The sequence below is a fragment of the Balearica regulorum genome, chromosome 5, assembly GCF_011004875.1.
Source record: "Balearica regulorum gibbericeps isolate bBalReg1 chromosome 5, bBalReg1.pri, whole genome shotgun sequence".
Classification (NCBI taxonomy): Eukaryota; Metazoa; Chordata; class Aves; order Gruiformes; family Gruidae; genus Balearica; species Balearica regulorum.
The window spans coordinates 57444592-57469101 of NC_046188.1; the positions used below are offsets into that span (position 1 = coordinate 57444592).

Here is a 24510-nt window from a genome sequence, read left to right on the forward strand (position 1 = left end):
CGACTGGATGTTCCTTCTGTTCACGTGCAAGTTCCCAAATAAAAACAAACTCCCACACACACTGGGGGGAGTTTGCACTACAAAAAACAAGACTCATTGAAAAGTTTTCCGGGAGGTAGAAACCAACAGAGTTCCATTCAAGAAAACTGAGCGTTTCGGGCAGCCCTCCAGGCTCTACTGAACAGCTCTCTCTTCAGTAAAAAGAGGTTTCTTAAATCCCATCAACCCAAACCTAATGTGAACTTACATGGAGCTAGGAAGAGAGGGTGAGAGGGAGAAACAAGAGACAGTAATCTGCAAGGCAGAAGGACAGCTGCCACTCAAACAATGCCAACATTTGATAAATAATATCCCTCAAAACCTGGTACTTCTTTAGCACTTGGCAATCATTTTGTTGATAGTGGGAAGAACCAGTAGTGCCCAGCAGTTAGAAAGCTGTGGTTTCTTTCTCTCGTCAAGTCTGCCAGAGGAGGCAGGTGGGTTTTGGGAAAAGAAACAATTAAAATAACAAGGTAGCTGATAGTTGAAGAAGTTTGCTTTGGAGTTTTGTTTTAATCAATAAGAACTACTTTTTAATATTTAAGATCACATGAAAAGCAAGAGAGCCTTCTGTCTTAAAGCAAATACATTGTTATGATTTAGCTTCTATACAGACATAAAGGACTATACAGATTTTGCAGAACCGAGTTGAGAAACCTGCTAAGGGACTTTTTCCTCCATTCTTCTAGCAGGAGTTTGACAGTTAGCAGACATCCAGCACAGACATACACAGCAGCTAGGAAAAGCGAGTGGTGCTCATTCCTCAGAAAGTTTCTCCCTCCAGTTTCAGAGAAACCTACCTGCTCTCTGGAAATGCAAGGCAACGAAGGTCTCCTAAACATTTTGCAGCTGCCATGGTAGCTGGCCGAAGTTTCCCCTAAGGATACGCAGCTAGATCTCCTCCTGGGTCTGATCACAGGCACTTTTTCCTCCACGCTGGAAAACCGTGGGTGGTGATGATGCTGGTGGTGCGCTCCTCGGCTCTGAGCCGAGAAGATGCCGTGCTCCCCGCCACAGAGTGCCAGGAGGCAGCCTGCCACCCCGACCAAGCCGGCCAACAGCGGTCTGAGGGCTGGGGGGAGCGAGTGAAGGCTGGTGAGCGACACGAGCCACACCAGGCTGGAGAAGACCAAGACGAGGAGGCTCCGGCGCAACTTCAGGGGGCTCTGCAGCAGGGTCAGCGCTGCCACCGAGCCCAGCACTGTCAGGAGCCTACCTAGGACCACATGCGGCTCAGCGGGGGGTTGGGGCTCCTCTTCGTGCCCCCCCACGGGCAGCAACCACTGCAGCGCCACGAAGTCCCCCGAGTAGCAGCACACGGGAAGCGCCAGCAGCCACCAGCGGGTCGTGCCGCCGCCGTGCTCCCCGCGCCTGACGCCGGCCAGGTAGCAGGTGAGGAAGAAGAAGGCACAGGCGATGCTGAAGAGGGAGCTGAGACAACAGGACAGGCACAGCAAGGCGTGCAGCGGCCAGGGGCTCCGCCAGCCGCTCCCGTCCTGCTGGTCCCCGGCGCTGCCCTGGCCGTGAAAGGCCAGAAGCGAGAGGACAACGGCGGCCAGGGCGCCCAAGCTGAGCAGAGCCCGGGAAGAGGCGGCGGTAGGGAACAACAGCAGACAGAGGAAGCTCTTCGGGGGGTCCTGCCTCAGGGGGGTCGCGCAGGTCTTCACGTAGCCGTTCCGCAGGCTCTCCGGGCTGCTGCCGCTGGGTAGCGCCGGGGGGGCAGCCGCCCCGCCGCCGTCCGGCTGCTGGCAGTGCTGCGGGGGTTTGCTGGCTCCGTGGTGGGAGGCGGCCGCGGCTTCTCTCTCTTCCCTCATGGTGGTCGGGGACGCGGGAGGGGGGAGCACGGGGGAGAAGCGCGGGTCGCGCTAGCTCCGGCCCAGCCGCGCCTCCCTCATCTCCTCAGGAGAAAGGCGCCGGGCTGAGCCACCGCTTCTCCTCCGCGGGCAGCGGCGTCCGCAGCATGGTGGGTAAAGACGGGAAAAGAGAGAAAAGGTAAAAGTCTTGCTCGCTCGTTCGCTTTCCCCGAGCGGATCCAGCGGCGGGCACTCGCTGTCGCCTCCCAGCGCTCGCCGGCGGCAACGGCCGCTGGCGAAGCCCCGGCGGGGGTGGGAATGAGACGAGGAACAGCCGCCCGCCCGCCTCTCCTCACGACGCTGCACACGGCGCGCGCAGAAGCCCCTGCGGCGGCACGCGCCTCGGGAGCGGTTGCGCCCTAACTGCCACGCGCTAACGGCTGCACGGTAGCGGGGGCGGGGGGAGGGAGGCAGGAGCGCTCGCGCTCCACGCCCGCAGCGAACCGCTGACTCCATCCCGCCGCTCGCGCGGGCGCCCCGTGCCCGTCGGCTGCCTGCCCTGAGGTGACCGGCGGCGCTCCGCTCCCCGGCGTCCCCGTCCCTCCGGAGCGGCTCCCGCCGCAGCCAGCGGAGAAGTCCCGCGGCGCCCGGGCCCCAGGGAGCCGCGCTTTCCGTGTGTATTAAACAGATCTTTTTAAAAAACCGTATGTATCCCGCGCGACAGTCAGCCGCCCCCACCTCGGGCCGGGCTCCTGTGAGCCTGGGCGGCCGCGCACCGGCCTCGCCACCGCGCCCCAGCTGCGGGAAAGGACATTGGGTGAAGCGATTTAGGGACGGAAAGGCTGAGCTGGTTTAACTTTCTTTTTTTCCTTGTCTTTTTGTTTTGAGATAACACGGAAAAGTTTCTAGAACGGGCTTTAAAGCACACAAAGAGTGTCCAAGTATTTTCCCTTTAAGGACCATCCCTCCCCCCCTTTTTTTTTTAACGCGTGAAAAGTAAGTATGGATTAGAGTAATTGTCTACACTTTTTTCAGTCTTTCTTATGTAAGTTACAGATTAGACTGCGTTGTTCGACCAGGTTTGATTATTTGCACAGCGAGTCCCTTTGGAATGGATCAAAATAATCATTTTGGACCAGACTATTAAAAGTATTTAGACTGCTGTAAGTGAAAATAGGCGGGTAATGGGATTTTGAGTAATGCCGTTGCTCATTCATCCTGGTTGCTTCTGGAAGAGTAACTGCTTAGCACTTTTGAAATTATAATTCTGTACATCTTTACCTCATTACTAAAGTAAATGTCCTCTGAACCATGTTTCCACATAATATTGTTCTCCTTTACTTAAAATGGTTTAGAAATCAGATCAGGTAAGTCGGTGATTGCACTTTTTGCTTGCTTACTGAAACAAAGAATTCTTGAAATGACTTGGTGCCATTGCATGTGATTTGCTGCATTTGAGTAGCACTTGAGTAGCTTTGGGGAAGCTGCGGGGTACTAGGAAGTGCTGCTGCAGGTTACCGGCCTAAAAGTTGACAATATGCAGAAATCATCCAGCATGATTACTGACAGAAAATACAATATGCAGTGACAAAGTAACTTCTGTACATAAGAAAATGGAAATAAGGAATGATTTGCTTTTCAAAATGTAGATCAAATTGATGGAACTTAAAAACCATCATACACCTTCCTCTGTTAGAAGTACTCTTACATTCTTTCCAAAAAAAGAAAAATAAATTCTGTCCTGACTTGGTACACTTAGTACCAATATGATAGTACAGAATCCTTGTTTAAAAGTTTTCAAAAGAGAAAATGTGACGTTCCTTTGGGGATTATATTCTTACATTTATTTGTATTCATGTTACTGACATCAATTGGACCACGATCAAGTGTAGATGTAAATATTTTCAAGGATGAGATGTATCTTGATATTATGCATATCCTTTATTTTTCAAATCCATTGAATTCAGCTATAAATAAATGCATTTCAGAAATAATTAGATTGTGTAGTCTTTATTAAAATGTTATATTTGAGTTATATACATGTTTGTAGCAATGGACACTAGAAAGTGCCTAAGGAAGAGTACAGGGATAAGATATCATATGATCCCATAATACCCTGAATGCAACCATCTGTGGCTTTAGCACTTTCTGAATCAGAAGCGATGTCTTATTTTTAACAGTTCTCAGTAGATTTTTATTCCACAAATTTGCTTAATCATTTTATTTAAGTCCACATAGGCTTTTGACATCTGCAGTGTACTACAGGAAGAGGTCCTTGCTCAATGCAACTTGACTATATGTTGTGCAAAATGTTTGAGGTTGGTTTTTTTTGTTTGTGGGTTGTTGTTTTTTTGTGTGTTTTAGTTTCCTATCTGTCTTATGTGCGTTTCTTCTCATTTTGATAGAAGCAATGGACAGTCGCTCTGTAGTCACCTTTTCTCTTCAACTCATGATTTTATATCTTTCCTCAGTCTAGTCTTTTCCAAGCTGAAGAATTTTAGTCTAGATTTTTTCACGTTACTATTAATCCCTCTTTTTTTGTGTGTGTCTTTTGAGGACTACTGTATGCTTTTGGAGATGAGACCAGGAGTTCCACACAGTATTCAAGATAAAAAGCAGTCAAAATAATGGTTTTCATGTCATTATCCAGTTTTTTCTTATACTTTCTGTCACTTATTTGTTTTGCTTTGTTAAGGAAGCAGAAAGCTGACAAACTGAGCATTGTTTAATGTTGTTCTGTTGAACATTGAGCAAACATTGAAAACTGTTTTCATAGCATTAACTATAGAGATCCCAGGATATATTTTGTCAGTGTTAACATGTACATCCACTAGATAGTTTTATAGGTAAGGATACGATTTTCTTCTGTGTTTACATTATGGTTATCTACATTCAATTTCACCTGCTTATGCACTCAGGAATACTGTGAGGCTGGATGCAGATTCCCTCAGCCAGTTTTATTTTTACTACCCTTAGTAACTTAGTATCAACAGCATACTTCACCACCATACTGTTTATTTGGTTTCAGATCATTTATCATGAAATAATTAGCTGTTATTTCAATGGTATGTCTGTGCAGAAATGCCCTGAAGAAGTGTATACACAATTCATTCTAAAATGTAATGGGAATATAGTTGTTCTTTAGTGGCATCCCTTGTGCCTAACAATACTCTTCCTAGCATATTCTATTGTAAAAGGGTATGACTATGAATAGGTTCCTGTCCTGAGGAGTTTACAATCTAATGAAGAACAATTTCAGTATAAGAAAAACTTGGTTTGAGTAGGATAGCATCTACCATAAGTTAGAAGAACATTAATTAAATTTCTGCTTGTGACAGAATAATTTTAAGAATAAAGAAATACCTTTTCATGTACTACTGGTAAATCAATATTCCTGAAACAAATAAAAAAATTAGAAGTTTTATTTAAATTTGAATGAAGAAATTAAATTCAGGGTAATTAATATTTTTTGTCATCTTCCAATTTCACTGACAAGAAAAATAAGTAGTTTAGTGATATTGATTGATTCTTAAGGTTACCATATGATATGATACCTGCATCCATTTAACAGTGGCTATTGATACTGTGGCCTTTCAGTTGCTGTTTGGTAAGTTTCTAAATGAAAATTGGGCTATGATATTTCAAAATACTAAGTTACCGATTTCATTGTCTGTTCTCCATTCCAAAACAGAGTAGCTAGAAAGAACAGAGAGTATAACCATGACTCTCTTCACTCAAGGCTGTAATCTTGGCATCTTCTTTGGCCTGTTTCTCTCCTTTGACCCACACATCCAGGACACGTCTAAATCTTACCACATCCACTCAAATATTTCTAAGTTTTAATCATTCCCTTCTGTTTGCACTGCCCAATGTTTTTGTCAATGCCCTGGCTATTGTGTGCCCTCTAATCTTGGTACACGCAGGGATCAGCTCTGTTCAAAATTGCTGCGGTTTTCACCTCTGAGTACCTTTGTTGTCTCCTCCTCTTCAGTTACGTCAAATAATAAACATTTGATTCTTCCTTCCTAATTTAGTCCTGTGATTCTGATCAGTTTCTCACCATGTGGAAAACTTTTGCATCTGTTTAATAACTTTGGATACAGTTACCGAGCTCTTCACTTCAGAAAACCATTTTGTGCTTTCTCTTGTATCAGCACAGAAAGGTTAATCAAATTCTAGGAAGTCCTCTTTAAAGTTTCTCTTTGAGCCTTCCATGCTGTATTCATCAAAGTAATAGTAATTAGATCTAATTATTATTGTATGTTTTCTCTAATATTTGCTCTTTTTACATGGGGAAAGAGATTAATAGTATGGTGCCTAACTTGGAAACTTTCACAGAGTAATATTTCAGGAAATTATGAGACACATCAGTGCTTTCTGGATTGTCTTTTTTGTGTATTTCTGTGACAAAATTGTCTGATACAGTTGATAGCTTTCTCAAGGACTGAACTTTATCTTGGCCAAAATGCATCTGTTGTATTTGACATTCAGTTTTAGTAATGGACTTAGATGTAATCAAGTTCTTTAAACAAGTATACTTTGAAATTGGAAACAAAAGAAATTTAAACCAACTGCATGGTTTAAATAGCTTGGCTTTCTAATCATGATTTGGAATAATTTGCATAGAAGTTCTTGTGTATAATTGAAGAATTGGTAAATTGATGTCTTGTTCAGGGAACAATATTCTACTACCTGACTACTGGTGTAGTGTAGAGTGTGTGTGGGGGGGGGGAAAGGTGGGAACAGAGGACGTGTTGGAGCACTGAGTTAATACGTTATTGCACTTTCTGCTTTTCTTTCATTCGTATCCATGAGGAAGTTGATGTCTGAATACCATGTTTTTCATTATTTCTTCTTTGAATACTACAGTTTGAGACATTAGTTTGTAAGTTAATATAAAGAAAGTTAAGATGGTGCAGGCAGTAACCTGTGTGTACCTCAAACTTATTACCAGTTTTACATCAGATGCTTACATAAATAAATAAATGGCATTATTACAGTCATAATCAGTTAGCAAAAAAACCCAACAAACAAAAGAAATATTACACCTCCAGAAAACACATGCAAGTGTGTTTAACTTAGGGAAATCAAAAGTCTTAACCAAACTTGCATGAATGTTTGGAGAAACACCAGCATATGTATTATCTTTCCAAGTTTGTATTGTGGCAAACACTGTGGCTGCTCTGTTGGTAAACTGTAGAAACATGTGCTGCAGATAGCAACTAGCAATGCCTGGGTGATCTCAAATTTACCTGTGTGTAATGTGCTATTCCTTAAAAGCAGCCCGTGATACCAACTGCTAAGATGTTTGTATGTATGTCTTCAGCGCTAAAGGCCTAGAGAGATCTGCAGTAGTTCATAGGCAACCAGACATAATGGAAACAAGCAACTGAAGGATACCAAGATGGAGTTACTAAGGGAAGAAAAAAAATACAGGTAAAAGAGGCTTCTTATGGAAGTGTGTCACTATGCATGATGTCAGTATGCTTGCAATAAGGTGTTGCTGATGTACTTGTCATGTTTAAGGGTGGGAAAGAGAGATCCAGTTGCATTCCACATTAAGCAAAGCAGTCAGTTTCAAAGGTAAGTCACCACATTTTGATCATCATATAACAGCAAAGATAAAGTTACTGCAAATTACATCTTTTAGTTTAACATTGTCAAAAACAGGCATGTGGTAAAGAAAAGTGGAAAGGAGTAGGGGAAAAAGTTGTTCCTTGTATGGTGTCTCTAGTGGATATAGCACTTGTCAGTTTAAAAAGTGTGGGTGATAGCACTAGAAAGATGGAGCTGCTACGATAGGCCATTGTTAGATGAGATTTCCCATTTCTGGCAAAGGAAAATAACAGTGTGGTGGGAGATTCCAAGTTGTAGCTCAGCAGGGACAAACTTGAGGAACAATCAAGGAACAGCAGAAATATTGTATCAATGTAATTAAACACTAACTTTAGAAGGGCACAAATCTTTATCTGGTCTCTCAATTTTTTTCTGGTGCCCATATTTTTTATGAAGAGAAGTAGCAGCATGCTGGCTTCTGGTACTGTATCCAGATGCTTCTACTACTATATTTTTTAAATCTAAGCAATCAGCCTCCTCCTATTCTGAACAACCTTGGATACTTTGCAGATGGACCAACATCTGCGTTTCCAGATAAGCATGCAATGATGTTCACCTCTACAGCTGAAATGTATTTGATCATACCTTAACTCTCACTTGAAAGGTTAACTTGTCAATAGACAATGATTTTTAATGTTTTACAAGCAGAATCCATTGATGCTGATGTGATTTCAGTAGTCAGGCCATGTATAATCTGCATATTCCTTCAAGTAACAGTAATAATAGTCTAATTAATTAGATGAAGTCATATTAGCTTTATGGAAATTTTAGTGGAATTGCATAACTTTTTAAAACATCACTTTTGTGCAATATATAACGTATAAATCTAAAAAAAAATATTGAAAAGTGGTTTGGAAATTACCCACTTAAATAAATGAGGATGTCTTTGGCTGAATTTTTCCCCTGTAGTACCATGAATTTGGATGCTTATTTCCTAATTAAAATAAAGATAATGGACTATCAAGTTCAACAAATAGCTGTCAAAATTCTGACTTTAAGATATTAGAGAATGGTGTAATTTTATATGGTACCGATTTATTTACATAAGCTTATGTGGAGAATAGTGGAATAGTTTAAATTTTTTTACAAGAAAATGCAGGAATTTGTCATGTGAAATTTTGGCCATATTTCACTTTTTCAAAGCTGATTATTCAAGTACAATTTGTCATCCTATGGTACCAACAAAACTGAAGATTAATAATAGAACAGAAAATAGGTGACTTTCTTCATATGTTAGATCTCTATAAAAAGTTTACTTTATGCTGAATCATGTTTTATTATAAAATCTACACCTTCCATTGAAATAGCATTAAACTTAAGAATACATACTAATATTTCTATGGTAATTTAGTCCTTAACTTGCTAATTGAAATTTCTCTCTTGAATTGAAATTGAGGCATTTTATGGACTCCGCTCATTAATAGTCCTAAAGATTAAATCTAACTAGGGAGCTGGTCTGGTTTTTCAGAGAAGTCTGACTTAACATATGAGCATCATATGCATAAATATATTCTGAAAGAGATCAAAATTAGTCCTTTTATTGGGGGGGGGGGGGGGGGGGGGGGGAAGTGACCTGAATAATTCAATTAGCTTCTCTCATTTCCGTGTCTTTCAGATTACAAATTTATTGACCCTAAATTATTAAGACAGGTCCTTGTTAATTAACAGTCGTTTACACTCTGTTAAATTGCTAAAAGTACATTATATTGTCAGCAGGCATAAAACAACCCAGTAAAGAAATTGTGCTGAGTTATAGCTCTTCAGGGTCTGACGTGTTTCAGCACATGCTTCAGTATAATCTGAACTATTTTGTTTGGCTGATTACTATGTGGAATATTAAGCATTCAAAGATTATCATAAACTATTATATTTCGTTATCTTGACTTCTAAAATGTTTGGAGATTAATTTGGTTTTAGCATTCAAAGTAATGATGGTCTAATAAGATAGTCTTATGTAAGCAGATCTCCAGAACAAAACATGTAAATGTAACTTCTTTTTTTTTTTTTCTCCCCACAAAAGGAAGAGAAATGTAACACAATCCTGTAAGTGTGACTTAGTAACTATTTCTTCTGGAGATGCAACATGAGATTTAAAAATAGCAAAATTATGCAATTAGGCTAATTAGCTTATTAATGTGGAAGTATTTTGTCCTTCTAACCACAGAGGGAATTCATCTGAGTAAAAAAGCAGACAGGAATAAATTGTGGTAGCAGACAGAAATCATCTGGTTTTAAAATGATAAATTTATGTGGTTTATGTCTGTCCTCTAAAACCTAAGAATGGCACCAGCATTTCTTAGGTTAATTTTATTTTTATTAGTTGTTGAGACCAAGTTGTTCATCATACATAACCTGAGCCTTATATGTTGTCCAGGAAGTCATGACACGCGGTGAAAAGTGTTCCAATTTCAAGCATCTTGTCTCGGTAATCTTTCCTATTTAAGTCTACTTATTTAGCTAAAAGTTACATCCTCAGGTAATGCAACAGGGCTGTTTAGCATTCATAATCAATAGTGCATACAATTGTAGTCATTTATCAGCATGCTTTTAGCATCTTAGCTGAAGCTCCCACTCCCTTTCACCATTCACAGTTTAGTGAAAGCATGCTTTGGGTTTAAGACAACTCAGAGCCTGAATTTACCACATCAGAAACTGCACACCAACTAAAGACTTGAAATGCTTTTGTAACTCTGATGGGTTTGCTGCTTTTGTCTCCTCTGTGTGGCATAATGATACATCATGATTATTTACAAACATTGAGGGATTGTATTTAGTTGTCAAAGGCAAATGTAGGTAAAACAGACAGCAATTTCACAATTGAGTTACAGATAAGTGGTTTGATCATTTGACTCAGCTGGTTTTGTGCTCAAAACTAGTGCTTATTACCTGTATGCATGATGTTACAGTAAGAGGAGGAAGAACAGTTGGATGTGAAAACATATTTAAATATTTCCAAGATGTTAATTTTTGTCGGGCGATATTCTTTGAGTAAGAGTAAATAGGGGCTTTTAGAAAATATTGCTAACATGTCTGAATGGACTATGTAAGCAAAAATGAGGGTGTGCTATAGAAAGTTTACAGATTCTGAATGTAGATAATGCAGGTGTATTATCTTCAGTTGATTAAATTTTATATGCTTATTTATAGCTAAAATGTGTCCAGCATACTGGGGCACAAAGTAATGATGTAGAAGCAATCAGCCATGTCCACCTGTTGCATCTTTCTTGCAATGAAAGAGTAATTGATCCGCTAAACCAAAACCAACAAATTTAGAAGGGTTCTTTTGTTGCTTTGGAGTTTTGTGTTTGAATTAACAACAACCTGGGAGGAAAGGGCCTTGAAAGAATGAACTGGACACAGTAATAGGTTTTACCAGAGCTGATTAATGAAACCCAGAAGTTTACATTATGATATCTTTGCACTTATGCTCAATTAGTAATAACTAGGTAGCAATGACCGATGCTTAATATAACAAACTCAAACACTGTATCAGTGAACTATGTTTAAGTTTACATCATTAACTGATTTCTTGTTTATCAAGTACTTGCAATATCATTAATACCATTCCATAATGATTTCTGTTGTGATTGTTTAAACTATGGAAGAGTTTATGGAAGCATTGGAAAAAAAGATCTTGACGGTTTTTTGAGACCTGAAAATGTGTCTAGTTGAGCCTTGATGGAATTTTAATTACATTTGGAAAAAATGTTATATCAATTGCAAGTTACATGAAATGCATGTGTCTTATTTTATTCTAACTATTAGCATAACATTGACCATGAACTGAGTTAGAGGATTTTATTTAATTAGCATTCAAATATTTATTTTCAAGAGGAATAGATATCACATAATAAATTTCACTGATACAGTCTTCACTAGCACTGATCTACAAACTGCCGTGCTGTGTTTACTTGATTACTTGTATTGCTATATTCAGAATGTCTTCTTTACTAGAATTAGAATGGTTATTAAATGTGACTATTATGCCAATATATTGCTAGAGAAAAAAGCATAGTGAGCAAACAGTACAATTAGTAAATGAAGTGAACATGTGCCTCTATTACCCTTTATTATTGTTTACTTACTTGCTGATTTGTAAAATTTGCTGAATTGTAATCTGTTTCTCTGTGACTGCTGCTAATTACAAAGACTTTGTAATTCATAGTAATTACTGCTTAGTACCAATGTGTGTTTGGTAATTTTTTGAAAGTTTGTGATTCCTGGCCACTTTGGGTTTTAGTACTTAATTATTGTAAGGCTTATTGCAATATAGTAGTTTCTAGTACTTCATTATTGTAAGGCTTATTGCAATTTAATAGTTTCCTCAATGTAGGTCTCCTAGATGCATGCAACCTTTGGGATTTAAACCACCACGCACTGCTTTCATTATCTGATATAGAAAAATTACAAAAAAAAAAAAAAAAGCTATGTACCAGGGGTTAGCCAAATATCAAAGCAGCTGAGAGACATACTTTAACTGAAGTTGCTTACATCATGTATTCAAATTGCTGCTGTTAATTCTGAGGCACTTTTATACTAAAAAATGAACATCTGATGTCCGGTAGTATTGTTAAAGGTTGGATTTAAACAAGATTTTATGTTCTTCAGTTTTGGCCTTGATTGTTTACTGTGAAATTACTTAAATAGCCCTATTCTTTAAAATATTACGCACTTGGTATGTTTGCTTTCTTTAATGCTGAAAGTGAGGAATCTATCCTTTACGCATAAATTTAGTTTTGCTTTTATTTGTTAAGTGCATTTTTCATGCAAGTTCTGAAAGGGGTGGAGCGAAGAAGGAAAACAGCATTCCAGTTTGAAGGAAATGTTTAGTTAAAGTGTCAATGCTTCCTAATATATCAGGGGGAAAAAGATAACCATTCCCTAGATTCAACTTACATACTTTGTAGTTAAGGAATTGTTAAAATGTACATGGGGCAGTTATGGTGTTAACTGAAATCCTGGGATGTATCCAAATTAATTACCTCCTCAGCCAGGTCTCCTACACAAATAGGTCTGTACCAAATCTAATGGTGCAATTAGATATTTCTGAGTAGAAAAACATTGCATTGCTGTAAAATATATTAACCTGGCATGTAATTTAAAATAATTAAGGAATTTTCATGTTTTGAGTTGAGAGGCCCAATTCTTTACACTGCCCAGCAAAATAAAAGAGCCTTAGAAGGGATAGGCAGGAATGCTGCTTTAATATATTTTTTTTTATACTGAGGCTTTAGGCACTAATGATCTATAAACAGAATCGTGCTTCTGAGAGGTCTAGCTAAAAGCCTTTGTTTTTATAGCAGATACGGGAATATATTGACTTGGAACATAAATGAAAAGCGTATATAATCATTGTTTTACTATACGTAAGGTAACAAGATTCTAGTTGCCAGAGCAGTATGCACCAGTACATTTGTTTTCTATTTGTGTTAATCTGAAATGTATATAAACTATTTTTATAAATGGACATGACATTTTATAAGATGTTTGTGAAGTCAGGCTGTGCTTTCCCAGTTACTTGGAAAGACAAAATGACTTGCCGAAATTTAACTCATGTGAGCCTTAACAAATAGAATCAGGTACTTACCATGTATTGTTCATTACTTAATCTCTGAACATAGTTCACAAATGCAAATGTAAATTATTTAGACATGGAATGCAAAAAATATGTTCTAAGAGTCAAAAACCATTCCTTCTGATAAGGAAAACGTGTCATTTTTTTCCTCCTTCACTACCTTTTTTCCTCCCTTTTCCCCCCTCCTTTTTCCTTTTTTCGGTATAGACAAACTATGGAACTCTTTAAGGGCTAGCTTCTTTAAAAAGCTTCCCTGATGATTAATAGTAAGCTAAGCATACTGTGTTTGAATTAGGCAAGGATTCAATATTCTCTTCATCAGCTGATCTATGTTTATGTTCACACTGAGCGTGTATCTGTACCTAGCACTATAGGTCAGATAATTTTATTGATAACAGCAGGAGCTACCAATGCCCTGGATAATGTCAATGTGACAATAAGCATAATCCTCTTTCTAGTCAATTTCTCTTAAATCTCTATGGAATCAAAATGATTCCCCTTTTCATACAGTACCTGTGGTGCATGGAAAGCTGACTCCCAACTTTGAAAGTTTTTCCTTTTTCTTTTTTTTTCCACAGCTAAGATAGTTTTAGCTACTGTCGGTATTTTTATTCTGTGTTGTTTAGATTCTGCTTTGGGGTTTTGAGAGGTGCATTTATTCTGGCAATTGTTTCTGAATCTCAGATAATTATTCCCATTGCTTTGATAGCCCATATTCCTGGGCAACTTTGGTTTTTTGCCCACTGAGATCATTAGCACTAACTTCAGGAGTATTTGTTCATTAGGTCTGTGGGTTCTTCAGGACCAGGTAACATCAAAATAGCTTATTATCCCATCAACACAACTAGAGAATTGCTTTTGAATGCCCTGTTTCAGTCAGGCTGGTAAAGAGCTGTACTCCAGACAAAGACAAAACCCAATACCTGGGACCCTTTGATTCCTGGGCGAGATCTTAGTGTAGTGGGTCAGCTCTGTGACCATTGTGGCAATTGGAGAAGCTTGTCAGACCTGCAGCATCATGCTACCTGTTTTCCAGAGAGCCCTAACGCAGGCTACTGGCATATTATCATGTTCTTAAGGAAAAGGTCTTGCTGTGGTCTAGATCTTTACCTCCCCTCAGGACTTCATAAGTACTTTCCAAGGCTATTTTTCTAAGAACTCCTGAGCTACTTGTGGTCCATAAAAGACTGGACTCTTCAGCCTCACTTCAATTCCACATTTGGAACTACCTTTTGTGCTTCTCAAACTATATTCACAAGATCTTTGACCATCTGGTGACCTTTATCAGATTACCGCTCAAAGATTTTTGCCAGAAGTTTGACACTCCAATTATTGAGGGTCATATGTCATCTAGAACAATCCTGCAAGCCTCACTTGATGCAGCAGGGACAGCAGTCTGTGTTTTCACCTCCTCCTTATTTCTTAGGCAATTTTCTTGGCTTCTGTGTTTCCAGGGAGAATAAAACAATTACAAAGAAAGAGATTCTTTAGCATCCATTCCAAAGGAGCATTACACACCACAAAGGGAAGGGGTATAAGCTGGAACACCGTACCAGAAGCAAGCAGAAGTGGTAGGAAATAGCTTATTCTACCAGTTGTTCAGTGAAGTTTTCCCCTTTTATTGAAGTGTAGACATTCTGTGGCTGAGTCAAAGCAACATTATTATTAGAATGTTCTTCTAATTACCCATTCTTCCAGGTCTTTGTAACATGCTTGCTTTCTTGCCTAGAAGTTGTCCTTGGGTGACGAGATCAGAAGAAGGCATGCTGCCCTCCTGAGCAGTATAGTATACCAGGTATCAGATGTTTCTGCTAGCAATCTCCCTGGGTTCTTGAATGAGCTGGAAAACAGATTAAGTCATTTCAAGCATGCGTATCACAAGTAGGAAGTCCGTGACAATGTTCTGGAGACTTATACAAGAATGTGGTTAACCAAGACCTATTCTTCCCATGGACGTGAATAGGAAATGCCATCCTTTTTACTCCACTGTCTTCCAGACCCTTTTGTAAACCCTCTGTTAAAGGAGACAGATGCATTCGTGTCAACCATGCATGTGTTTTCTAATCTTTCAGAGTTGTTTTGAAAGATAAAATAGGATAATGAAGAAAAACTTGTTCACTTTGAAGGTGACAGAGTACTGGAATAGGCTGCCCAGAGAGGCTGTGGAGTCTCCTTCTCTGGAGATATTCAAAACCTGCCTGGACACGATCCTGTGCAACCTGCTCTAGGTGAACCTGCTTTAGCAGGGAGGGTTGGACTAGATGATCTCCAGGGGTCCCTTCCAACCCTCACTGTTCTGTGATTCTGTGATCATGATGATCATTCTCATAGTGAAGGATGAACATAAGGCAGATCTGACATAATTTCAACTTTTCTGTTGAACTTCTTTGTTCAACTTCATTACTGAAGTCCTTTTTTTAATGCCCAGAGGATTTTTATTTTCCATTCAGAGAAATACCCTAATTAATAGAAGAACAAATAAGAGGCAATTTTATTTAGCCAACTAGACATAATTTGCCATGTGATACACAGAAAAGCCAGTTTTCCTTTCCTTGGCGTCATTGTCTGGAATTCTGCTTTACTTCCTGGATGGCGCTGGGTTCCTCTATCAGCTCAATCTATTTGACAGCTGTTTCAGCGCTGCACTTCCAGGCTGGTGGCTTTTTTGTTTTTGCTGAGACAATAGTAATTGGATCTTGAAGGGTTTGTTAATATTTTTTTTTTCTCTTTTATGTACTAGTTTTCAAGTGGGATCTGAATATCATAGTTGTTTCCTCAGTTTCTGAAGACTTTTTGAGTGGTCAGAAATGGTACTTGAACTTTAAAGTGCTTGTGAATGTTCATCACGGGTCCTTCATAACACACTAATCTTGGAAAGAGGTATGCATTAAGAAAGAAAAGCTGGAAGAACACCACAGTCAAAGCTAGATATCTATTAAAACTGTTATCAATGACTTAATGAAAAGACCTTAAAGTGGTGATACGCATATGTGCAGCAGTGCAACTTCAGAAATGGCATTTCCTGAGCTGAGAAACATTCTATGAAATTCACATTCACTTAACTTTGTAGAAGTGATCATATAATGATTTCATCCAAGGCCAGAAACCAGAGAAAGTTGGTCAGTTTGATACCAATGCTCAAAAGTCTCCTAAAGGAGAGGTAAACCACTCCTAAGCAATGAAGTACTGCTATCATTTTACTTCTATGCTATGGTTGCACAACACTGTATTATTAAAAACTTTTGTAAAAATACAAATGTGCATAATGAAGTTGTTATTCTGTCAATTCCTTACATATTTTTGATTTTCTTTACTGCTTTGTGGCTAATCAGATTTGGGCTAAAACCCAAAAGACCATTCACAAATATGTTGTTGCAGGCTGATACCCAGTATCTAGACGAATCCTTTAAATTCACAAGGCAAATGCTATGATAGGAAATTTGGAGATATACACACCACCAGTTTTCACTAAAAGCAGAAATAAACTGCATTTTTGTCCTGGTTTTGACTGGGACAGAGTTAATTTTCTTGCTAGTAGCTGATATAGTGCTGTTTTGGATTTAGTATAAGAATAATGTTCATAACACACTGATGTTTTACTTCTTGCTAAGTCATGCTTACACTAAGTCAAGGACTTTTCAGCTTCTCATGCCCTGCCAGTGAGAAGGCTGGAGGTGCACAAGAAGCCAGCAGGGGACACAGCCAGAACAGCTGATCCAAACTGACCAAAGGGATATTCCATACCGTATGACATCACTGGACAGCAAGTGGTGAGCAATTGCATTGTGCATCACCTGTTTTGTATATTCTATTATTATTTTCTCTTCCTTTGCTATCCTATTAAACTGTCTTTACCTCAACCCATGAATTTCACTTTTTTTTTCCCCCTCAGTTCTCCCCCCCCATCCCCCTGGCGGGGGAAAGTGAGTGAATGGCTGTGTGGTGTTTAACTGCCTGCCAGGTTAAACCACAACTATTTTAAATACTCTCTTAATATGATTTAAATCTGACAGTACTGACTACATGTTCGAGATCTAAGTAAAACTGTGGCTATACTGAAACCAGTGGAAAAAAAAATCATTGATAATGATGTAAAGATTATAACTCAGGAACTGGATTTTAAAACTCCAGTTGAAGAAATGTTTAATGAGTCTGATTTGCATTAGAAATATATATTGATATCACTTCAGTAGAAAGCTACATTATGAAAGGGCAAGCTATATACTTGAGTGAAGGTTGATAATTATTGATAAGGAAGCAGTATTGGGGCATACTTCAAATTGCATTCTATAAGTGTTTTTTGGATAAGATCCTAAACAAATTAACTTAATATTTTGGTTTGGTATTAAAAAGGCTATTTTTGTCTGAAACTAATCTAAATAATGTATGCTGAGTATTGTGTAAAGTTTATAGTAAGAATACAGAATTTGATAAAAAGAACATTCTGTTTGAGAGTAGCTTATTTTGTAACTTTCACCTATGTGATTTTGTACAGTATTAAAAAGAAGCACAAATCTATTGATATTTGCTGCTCCCTATGAAACAAGGAGGTACATAGGGTTTTCTGGTAATTGTATTGCCTTAATGCGTTTCAAGTTGTGTAACAAAAAATTGATAGCCTCTATGACTGGTCACTTTTCAGAATCTTAAGGTACATATTCAATTTCCAACCTGGAAAACATCTTCCTGGTTTTATTATTATAAAACAGTTGAAAGGGTCTATACAAATGCAAAGGCAATGTTCTGATTTCAAGCTATCTTCTTCTTTTTTTTTTTTTTTAATTTCCTATTCAAAGAATGAAATCTTCCATTTGGTAATACCTTTGGTCTGAAGAATTCTTATTCCTGTTCATTTAATGATGTGATAAACACAGCTTAAAAATATTTTGGTGCCACAGAATCTGTTGTGAATGAGACATCTGTAGTCACAAATTTATTTGATATATACTTCTTAAAATCAAAAACAGATGTGCAGATGTGTTGACTATATAGTGATATGCTAATAACTGCCGCAGAGATTTTTAGATACTAGCTAGTGTCAAGGCAGGGTTATATCGAGGCTGTCTGGAATTAATTTAGAGCCCTTCAGGCCCATCACTGAATCCTTCCATGGACCAGGCTTAGAAGCCAAGGGTTGCGCCAAATACTCTGGATTTAGAATTATCCTTACATCAATGGAATTTGTTCATAATTTAAGCATGTATGATGCACTGTCTGAGCTCAGTGGTCTGTCAAAACGATTGCAGACAATGGACATTACACTGCCAGAAGCGCTCTCACATTTGTCAGGACAGGCTTTGATTTCTGCTTGCGTTGTTGTTTGTTCAGGAATATATGCAATAAAGATGGCAGTGCCAAATAAAATTTGTACTGTGAAAACAGGGATACGCATGACGGCAAAGCTGTTAAAATCCATGTAGCAAAATTAGGAGCTTGGCAAACAATAAAAAAAAAAACCCTGGCTGATGACAGCAAGACTTTTTAAGACTAAAGCTTACCCAAACATCTATTTTTTTCCTGCATGTTAATTCTGTATTGTAGTCTTTCCTAATCAAAAACTGATGCTAGGAATGGGTTGAGTCACTTTTTGAAAAGTGTGGTCCACAAATACCAGAATTGTTGCCTAAATAGTAACTGACTATTACAGTTAACACTCCCAATAGAACTTGAAAATGCCAGTAAAGAGAAGTGTCACAGAAATCTTAATGTCTTACCAGGAATAGTAAGTCATTCCTATGGTCTTCTCCCTCTCTCTCTCTCTCTCTCTTTTTTTTTAAAGTACTTGCTTTAATAGCCTTTGGCAAATTTATTTCTGTATGTGAATGTATTTCCATTTTTCAAGAAGAAACTTTTGGCAATAATACATGGGGCAAAACCACATTGTGAACATTTGAATATTTTATTGTGTGATCCTACATATAAGTACTCATTGTAAAATATTTATGGAATACAAATGCATAACTAAGAAGGCAATACTTTGTCTAGCCATTAATTTAACATGACAATAATGTCTGTCGTAAGGAAATGGGATCCATTAGTGGTCTCACGGATTACAAAGGCTTTATCTCTGTATCACTTTATCGGTGATTTCTGACCCTTGCTGACAATTACACTTAATTCTTTCATAGGTAGAAATGTTGAAAAATTTCATCACTAATATGATTGATATAGTGTTAATTCATGAACTCATGTATCATTTACAGATGTCTGTCTCAAATGTTACATATCCACTGCTGAGTGTTTGATGACATTTTGGTTTTGATTCAGTTATAGTAAAAAATAATTCCAACAATATGAATCAATAGTAGCAATTAACATATTTAACAGTTTATGCATCAATATACACACTGAAATTGATCTTTTATCCTCAGAACCTTAAAATAATAACTGCCATTCTTTTTCATTGAAATGAAAAGCTTAACAGATTTTCATAAAACTCCAATAATATATTTTATAGTACTCCCATAAATTACGATAATAGTTCAGTTATTGTTTGATGACTCAGACAATACTATGTACACTGTTTAAATCATAACTTCTAGGTTAGTGAGCAATTTACAGCTCAAAATAGATTTTTCTTGTGCAATCCATGTATATTATACAGAATCTCTACCTCACTCAGAACTAAGAAATAAATTTCAGGTCCAAGAAATAACTGGCAGTAATATCCATGTGAATTTCTCTCTAAATATATTTTTGTTTTATTCAAACAAGAATTTACAAATAAAAACTATTTCCATGACCAGGATATGCTACAACAGCTCTACTGTTTTGAACCTTGTGCCCCTTGTTTGTTCCAGGATTGGACAGAAAGAACCAGACTCTTTTCTGCAGTTCTCTTTCCACAGGGATTATTTTAGTTAGCTTTCAGCATTGCCTGGTCTTTCCCAGCCAGCTTTAATGATCAAACAAGATTAGTTGCCCTGAAGGCCTGTCCCAAAAAGGACAAGCGATGTCAGTTCACAAAAGCTATGGATTTTAGAAAATTAGGACTAGACTTTAAAAATCAGTGTAGTTAACAATTTTCATGACAAAATATTCCAGTGTTTTAAATTGGTCAGTAGTTTAAAAAATGTTAAACAATGCCTTTGGCAACATGAATGCCAGGCTGTTGTAGAGAAGGAAATGTCTGCACCTCTCCTGAGAACTTGCAAAAGAATAGGAGAGGAATTTAGCATCATTTATAGAGACAAGTTATTTTTTCCTGTTTACAGTACTAAATACAAAATGATAGATTTTTTCCTTTGTGAGCACTTCTGAGATCATCTTTATATGATTCTAAAGACAAGTACATACATTTATAGCTGTCATCAATTTTTGCCCTCAGTCTTAACCTAGTTGAAGAAAATGTCATCTGACCAATGTCCCACACAAATGCTTACAATTAAGTAGTCCTTTCACCTTATAAAATATCTATTAATGAAGTAAATTTATTACCTGCATTAAATCCAAATATGGACTGTTGACATTGTCAAGAGAGTAAGACAGTTCTCAAAAAAAAAGTTAAAATGTTTGGTCCTGAATGTATGGTGAGAATATCCAATTTAATCTGCTCTTAAATAATCTTATTTTGATGAAACCAACCCATGTACGTGAAGCTGGAATGTGTATGTATGTCGGTCTGGAATAAGGGTGTTTGGGCCACTATTTAAACCCAGTTTTATTTTGGAGATTAGGATCCAGGTTTGTGGCATTGCAATCAAAAGACACAAAGCAATGACTTAGGAGGCACTTAATGTGAAGTGATCATCGACCACGGTGACTTGAGATTACATTAGGTGTAAATGCAGTCCCAACTAAATACAGCATGTCAAACTGAAGGGTCTTCTGAAACAAATGTGATTGCTATTTCTGCCCTCCAGTATTTGCAGGCTACAGTGGACAAGACGACAATTATTTTATTTGTCTTTTAATAGGGGAAGGAAGAACACCACTGTTTTAAGGTCTGTCTTCTGTAGTTCATTCTCCCAATTACTGTTTTTAAGAGAGAGTCTTGTACTCTGTTCCAGAAGAAGGTATCCACCTCCTCTCATGTTGGCCTAGATGACTGACCATGAAATGGACTTTCACCATATGATACAAAAAAGGGAGCTAACTGTTTGTACAAATTAAACTCTGTCTCAGGATTTTGCTGTCCTTAGTTTTTCAGAGTGTTCCACATTTCATTTAGATAGCATTTTTATAAAACTTTTGAGAGTTGCTTGCCTAATGCAGCTCACTTTTTGTTACTCTATGCCACCTATTCTAGGAGCAGTCTGACTTTCCTTGGCTGGTGAGCTCTACGTCATCCTTCCTCCTTAGCAAAATAATACCTTTAAGTCTCCTGAGGCTAATATTGTCCACTTCTTTTCCCCCAGTAGTAATAGTCAAACTCCCAACAATTCCTAGATATTAAGCAATGGATTTTTTTTTTTTAAATTTGAGGAAGACTGAGATTAATTGATACCACTTTTAGCAATCTGCTGTGCCTAGATAGCATGAAACCTGCAGTGCCCTGGGAGTGTTACCACTGACCACAGTGGAGCCAATCTTTTACCAAAAAACTCCATACGACTACAGGAGTACAGTACACAGCAGCACAGCGGTTAATGTAGATTGACAGTCAGTGGGATCCCAAAAGGGGAGTGGGGAATGTTGTTTCCTCTAGTGAATCAGCAGAAGAGGAGGCATAACAGCCTGGCCTTTTAGTTCCTGTATATTAATCTCTGCAGAGCAATGCCTGCCATTGCTCAGATATCAGATGCTGTTTATAACTATGCTGGAAACATAACATAGAACACAATAGTATAATTAATTTCTCTTGAGACTGTATATGCACTTTTTAGGTTAGCTATTTTTTCACTGCTTCACTTAGTTCAAACATTGCATCAGCAGTATTGCAAGGTGGCTTGAAAAGTTGTTTTTTCCATGAATTTCTCCAGTTGCTCTCTCAATACACAACCAAAAGCCTAGGATGTGTTGAGGTGCAAAGGTTTTCACAGCACAGGTATGCCGTGTCTCAGGAGGTGGCTTATCTTTTAATGACACCCAATACCAGTGTTGGAGGACAAAGAGAAGCATTGTATCTGTTCAGCATCGCTGTGCCAGACGTGATTTGATGAGTGTTCATCACCTTTCCTTGTTTATCTGTTATTTAGACTGAAGACTTCCACTCTTTACTCTCATTCTTTATAAGAAGCTATTCCATAATTTGAATCATTCTTTCCACTTTTTCCAGTGCCTTCAGTACTGCCACATCATTTTAAGGTGGGAAACAGGGATAACAGCCAGTATTCAAGTCTGAATGGTGTCAGATGCAGTATGGATTTATATGGCAGCACACTAACGCTTTACTTTTTGTTCTCTGTCCTAATAATTCCGAACATTTAATCTGGCCATTACCAAGTATTGAACGTGTTTTCGTAGAGCTATCAATTGTGTATTCATATCTCTGAAGTGATCCTGATTATCAGGTTGCTAACTGGGAAGCTAAAAGCCAGAAAATGTTCTTTTCTCTTAACATAGATGGTTTATAAGTAGATTATTGAAATGTGAGGATAGTTTTAGTTTTACTATTCAGTCCTGTAATCTTTTGTATTGCCATTTCTTGATGTCATATGTTGATTGCTGCTTGTCATTCACTTTTTTTCTCTACAATTAAATTTGTATTTCTTTAATCTTTTTCTATTAATTCAAACCTGTTATAGAACTATGCAAGCATATCTTAATACTGGTGTTAGGACTGTTACCAAAGAAAATGTTTGATGCACTTTCCTATAGCTTTTAGTATTATAAAATTAATACCCGTGACATGGACAATTGGGATAGTTTTGTAGATAGTAATGGATCAGATATAGCAGTGGCAAAATCAATGGAAAGTTGTGTCCCATGTTGCCTCATGGATGTGTCTCATGACACGGCCTGGAGAAAACAGCAGTTTGACCATCTTGGTCACTCAGCACTGGTTTTTCAGCTATGTTGATCAACTACATCTCTGCTACCATAGTCTTTTGTCATGTGGATTTTTATCTTCTATGAAGCTGTCTAAAACTGTCAGTCATTTCACGCAGGCCACTGTACCACCATTAACGGTAGCAAGGGCAACATTTTCTCAGGTGCAGAGGTCAACATAATCCTTATGCATCACTTAAATGTTACTGAAACTCTCATTTAAGACCTTCATTCAATTTTTTTAACAACTTTGGACAACTGAAAAACCACTAACTTCGTTAATTTCAGTAACTGTTTGCCATACTGGGGCAAAATATATGTAAAATGCTTCCTTTCTGATTTGATGCCTTTGTTATCTGAAAAAGCTATTTGATTTTACCTTGTTCATTCCTTTCTCTCATTTTGTATTTAAATATTGTACTCTGGGTTCAAATAGATCAATGGGGAATAGGTTGGGTGTTTTTTAACACCAAAGCACTGCGATGCAATCAGAAGTACATGACAAACCCACTGCCATTAGCCCTGCCTATAGAGGGCTGGTGCTGAGCCCGAAGGGAAGCAGGAGCAGTCAGGAGGAAGTGAATGACTTCCTTCCACTGTGAGCATTTCCCCTTTCTGGAGATTATTCCTGCCTCTGACATCCTCTTGTGCTGCTGCCTTGGGAATAGGGTAAGAGTTGCGCTGCCAAGAGCGGTGGAGAGCAGCTGGAACTCCGTTCCAGGCCACCCTTCCTGCTCTCACGTGACCCAAGTCTGTTTGCTTTAGAATAAATTTTTAATAGCTGGACATCTGGTTAGTTTGGGTTTGAATATATTTTTCTGTCCGTGTAATAAAGGAAAAAAGATTACTCAGGAAAATACTGAAGTTGTTATTTTACAAACTTATGCAATAGTTCATATAGCTTCCAAAAGTTCTTAATCTATATGGCTTTTACTGATTTTCTATGTGAAGTTTTACAAATCCTGCCTTTTTGTCACGAAAATCATGGCTCCTAACATTACTTGCTGTATGTATGTATGTATACAGAACAATAGAGAGTCTTGGCATAGTTTAGTGTTCTATCAAAACTAACATGCTTTTGCCAAAAGAGAGGAAATATCTGTCTATTGTTCTGTTACTGTAGGTGGACTAACCAGATCTTTAGGGAGTCCCTTATTGCCGTAGGAAGTTATTACGGAATGGAATTATAGCAGAGACTATGGGAATATTTACTGAAAGTTCAGTGAAACTTGAAAGCTGTTCAGCTCACTTAATAAAATGTTTATATATCCTGTTTCAGCGCACACCAAACAATGTTGAACAAAGGAAGTTATTTCAGATCAAATGAATTTTTATTAATCAGAAAGCTTAAAAATAACAAAACAAGTTAGATAAATCAGTCTGTCTGGATTTTTTTTTTTCCCCCTAGACAACACTGTAGCCCTCTCCAGGGAAAAGAGAAAATTCTCCAGTGGTAAGAGAAATGTGTCATCGGTCCTACAGTAATCAAAAGGTGACAGAATACTAGTTTGACTTTAATGGCTGTGACTTGAGCAGCTGGATACTTGTTTAAAAAAT

At 38.2% G+C, this 24510-nt stretch overlaps 1 protein-coding gene and 1 long non-coding RNA gene across 8 annotated transcripts in view; one reads left to right on the forward strand and one right to left on the reverse strand.

Annotated features, from left to right (window-relative positions):
- Nucleotides 1–3820, reverse strand: part of PDE3B (phosphodiesterase 3B) — a 95795-nt gene extending 91975 nt beyond the window's left edge. For all 7 annotated transcript variants that reach the window (XR_012835784.1, XR_012835783.1, XM_075755087.1 and 4 more), the window contains exon 1: nucleotides 840–3820. Coding sequence is in view for 5 of the 7 variants with exons in the window: in XM_075755087.1 (XP_075611202.1) it covers nucleotides 840–1853 (1014 nt within the window). In the remaining 2 variants the exon portion in view is untranslated. The remainder of the gene's footprint in view (nucleotides 1–839) is intronic.
- Nucleotides 2474–24330, forward strand: LOC142602099 (uncharacterized). Its single transcript, XR_012835785.1, has 6 exons — nucleotides 2474–2995; nucleotides 4062–4150; nucleotides 7159–7268; nucleotides 7359–7415; nucleotides 16666–16808; nucleotides 17820–24330. It is a non-coding gene; the product is annotated as an uncharacterized LOC142602099 (long non-coding RNA).
- Nucleotides 24331–24510: the final 180 nt, after the last annotated feature.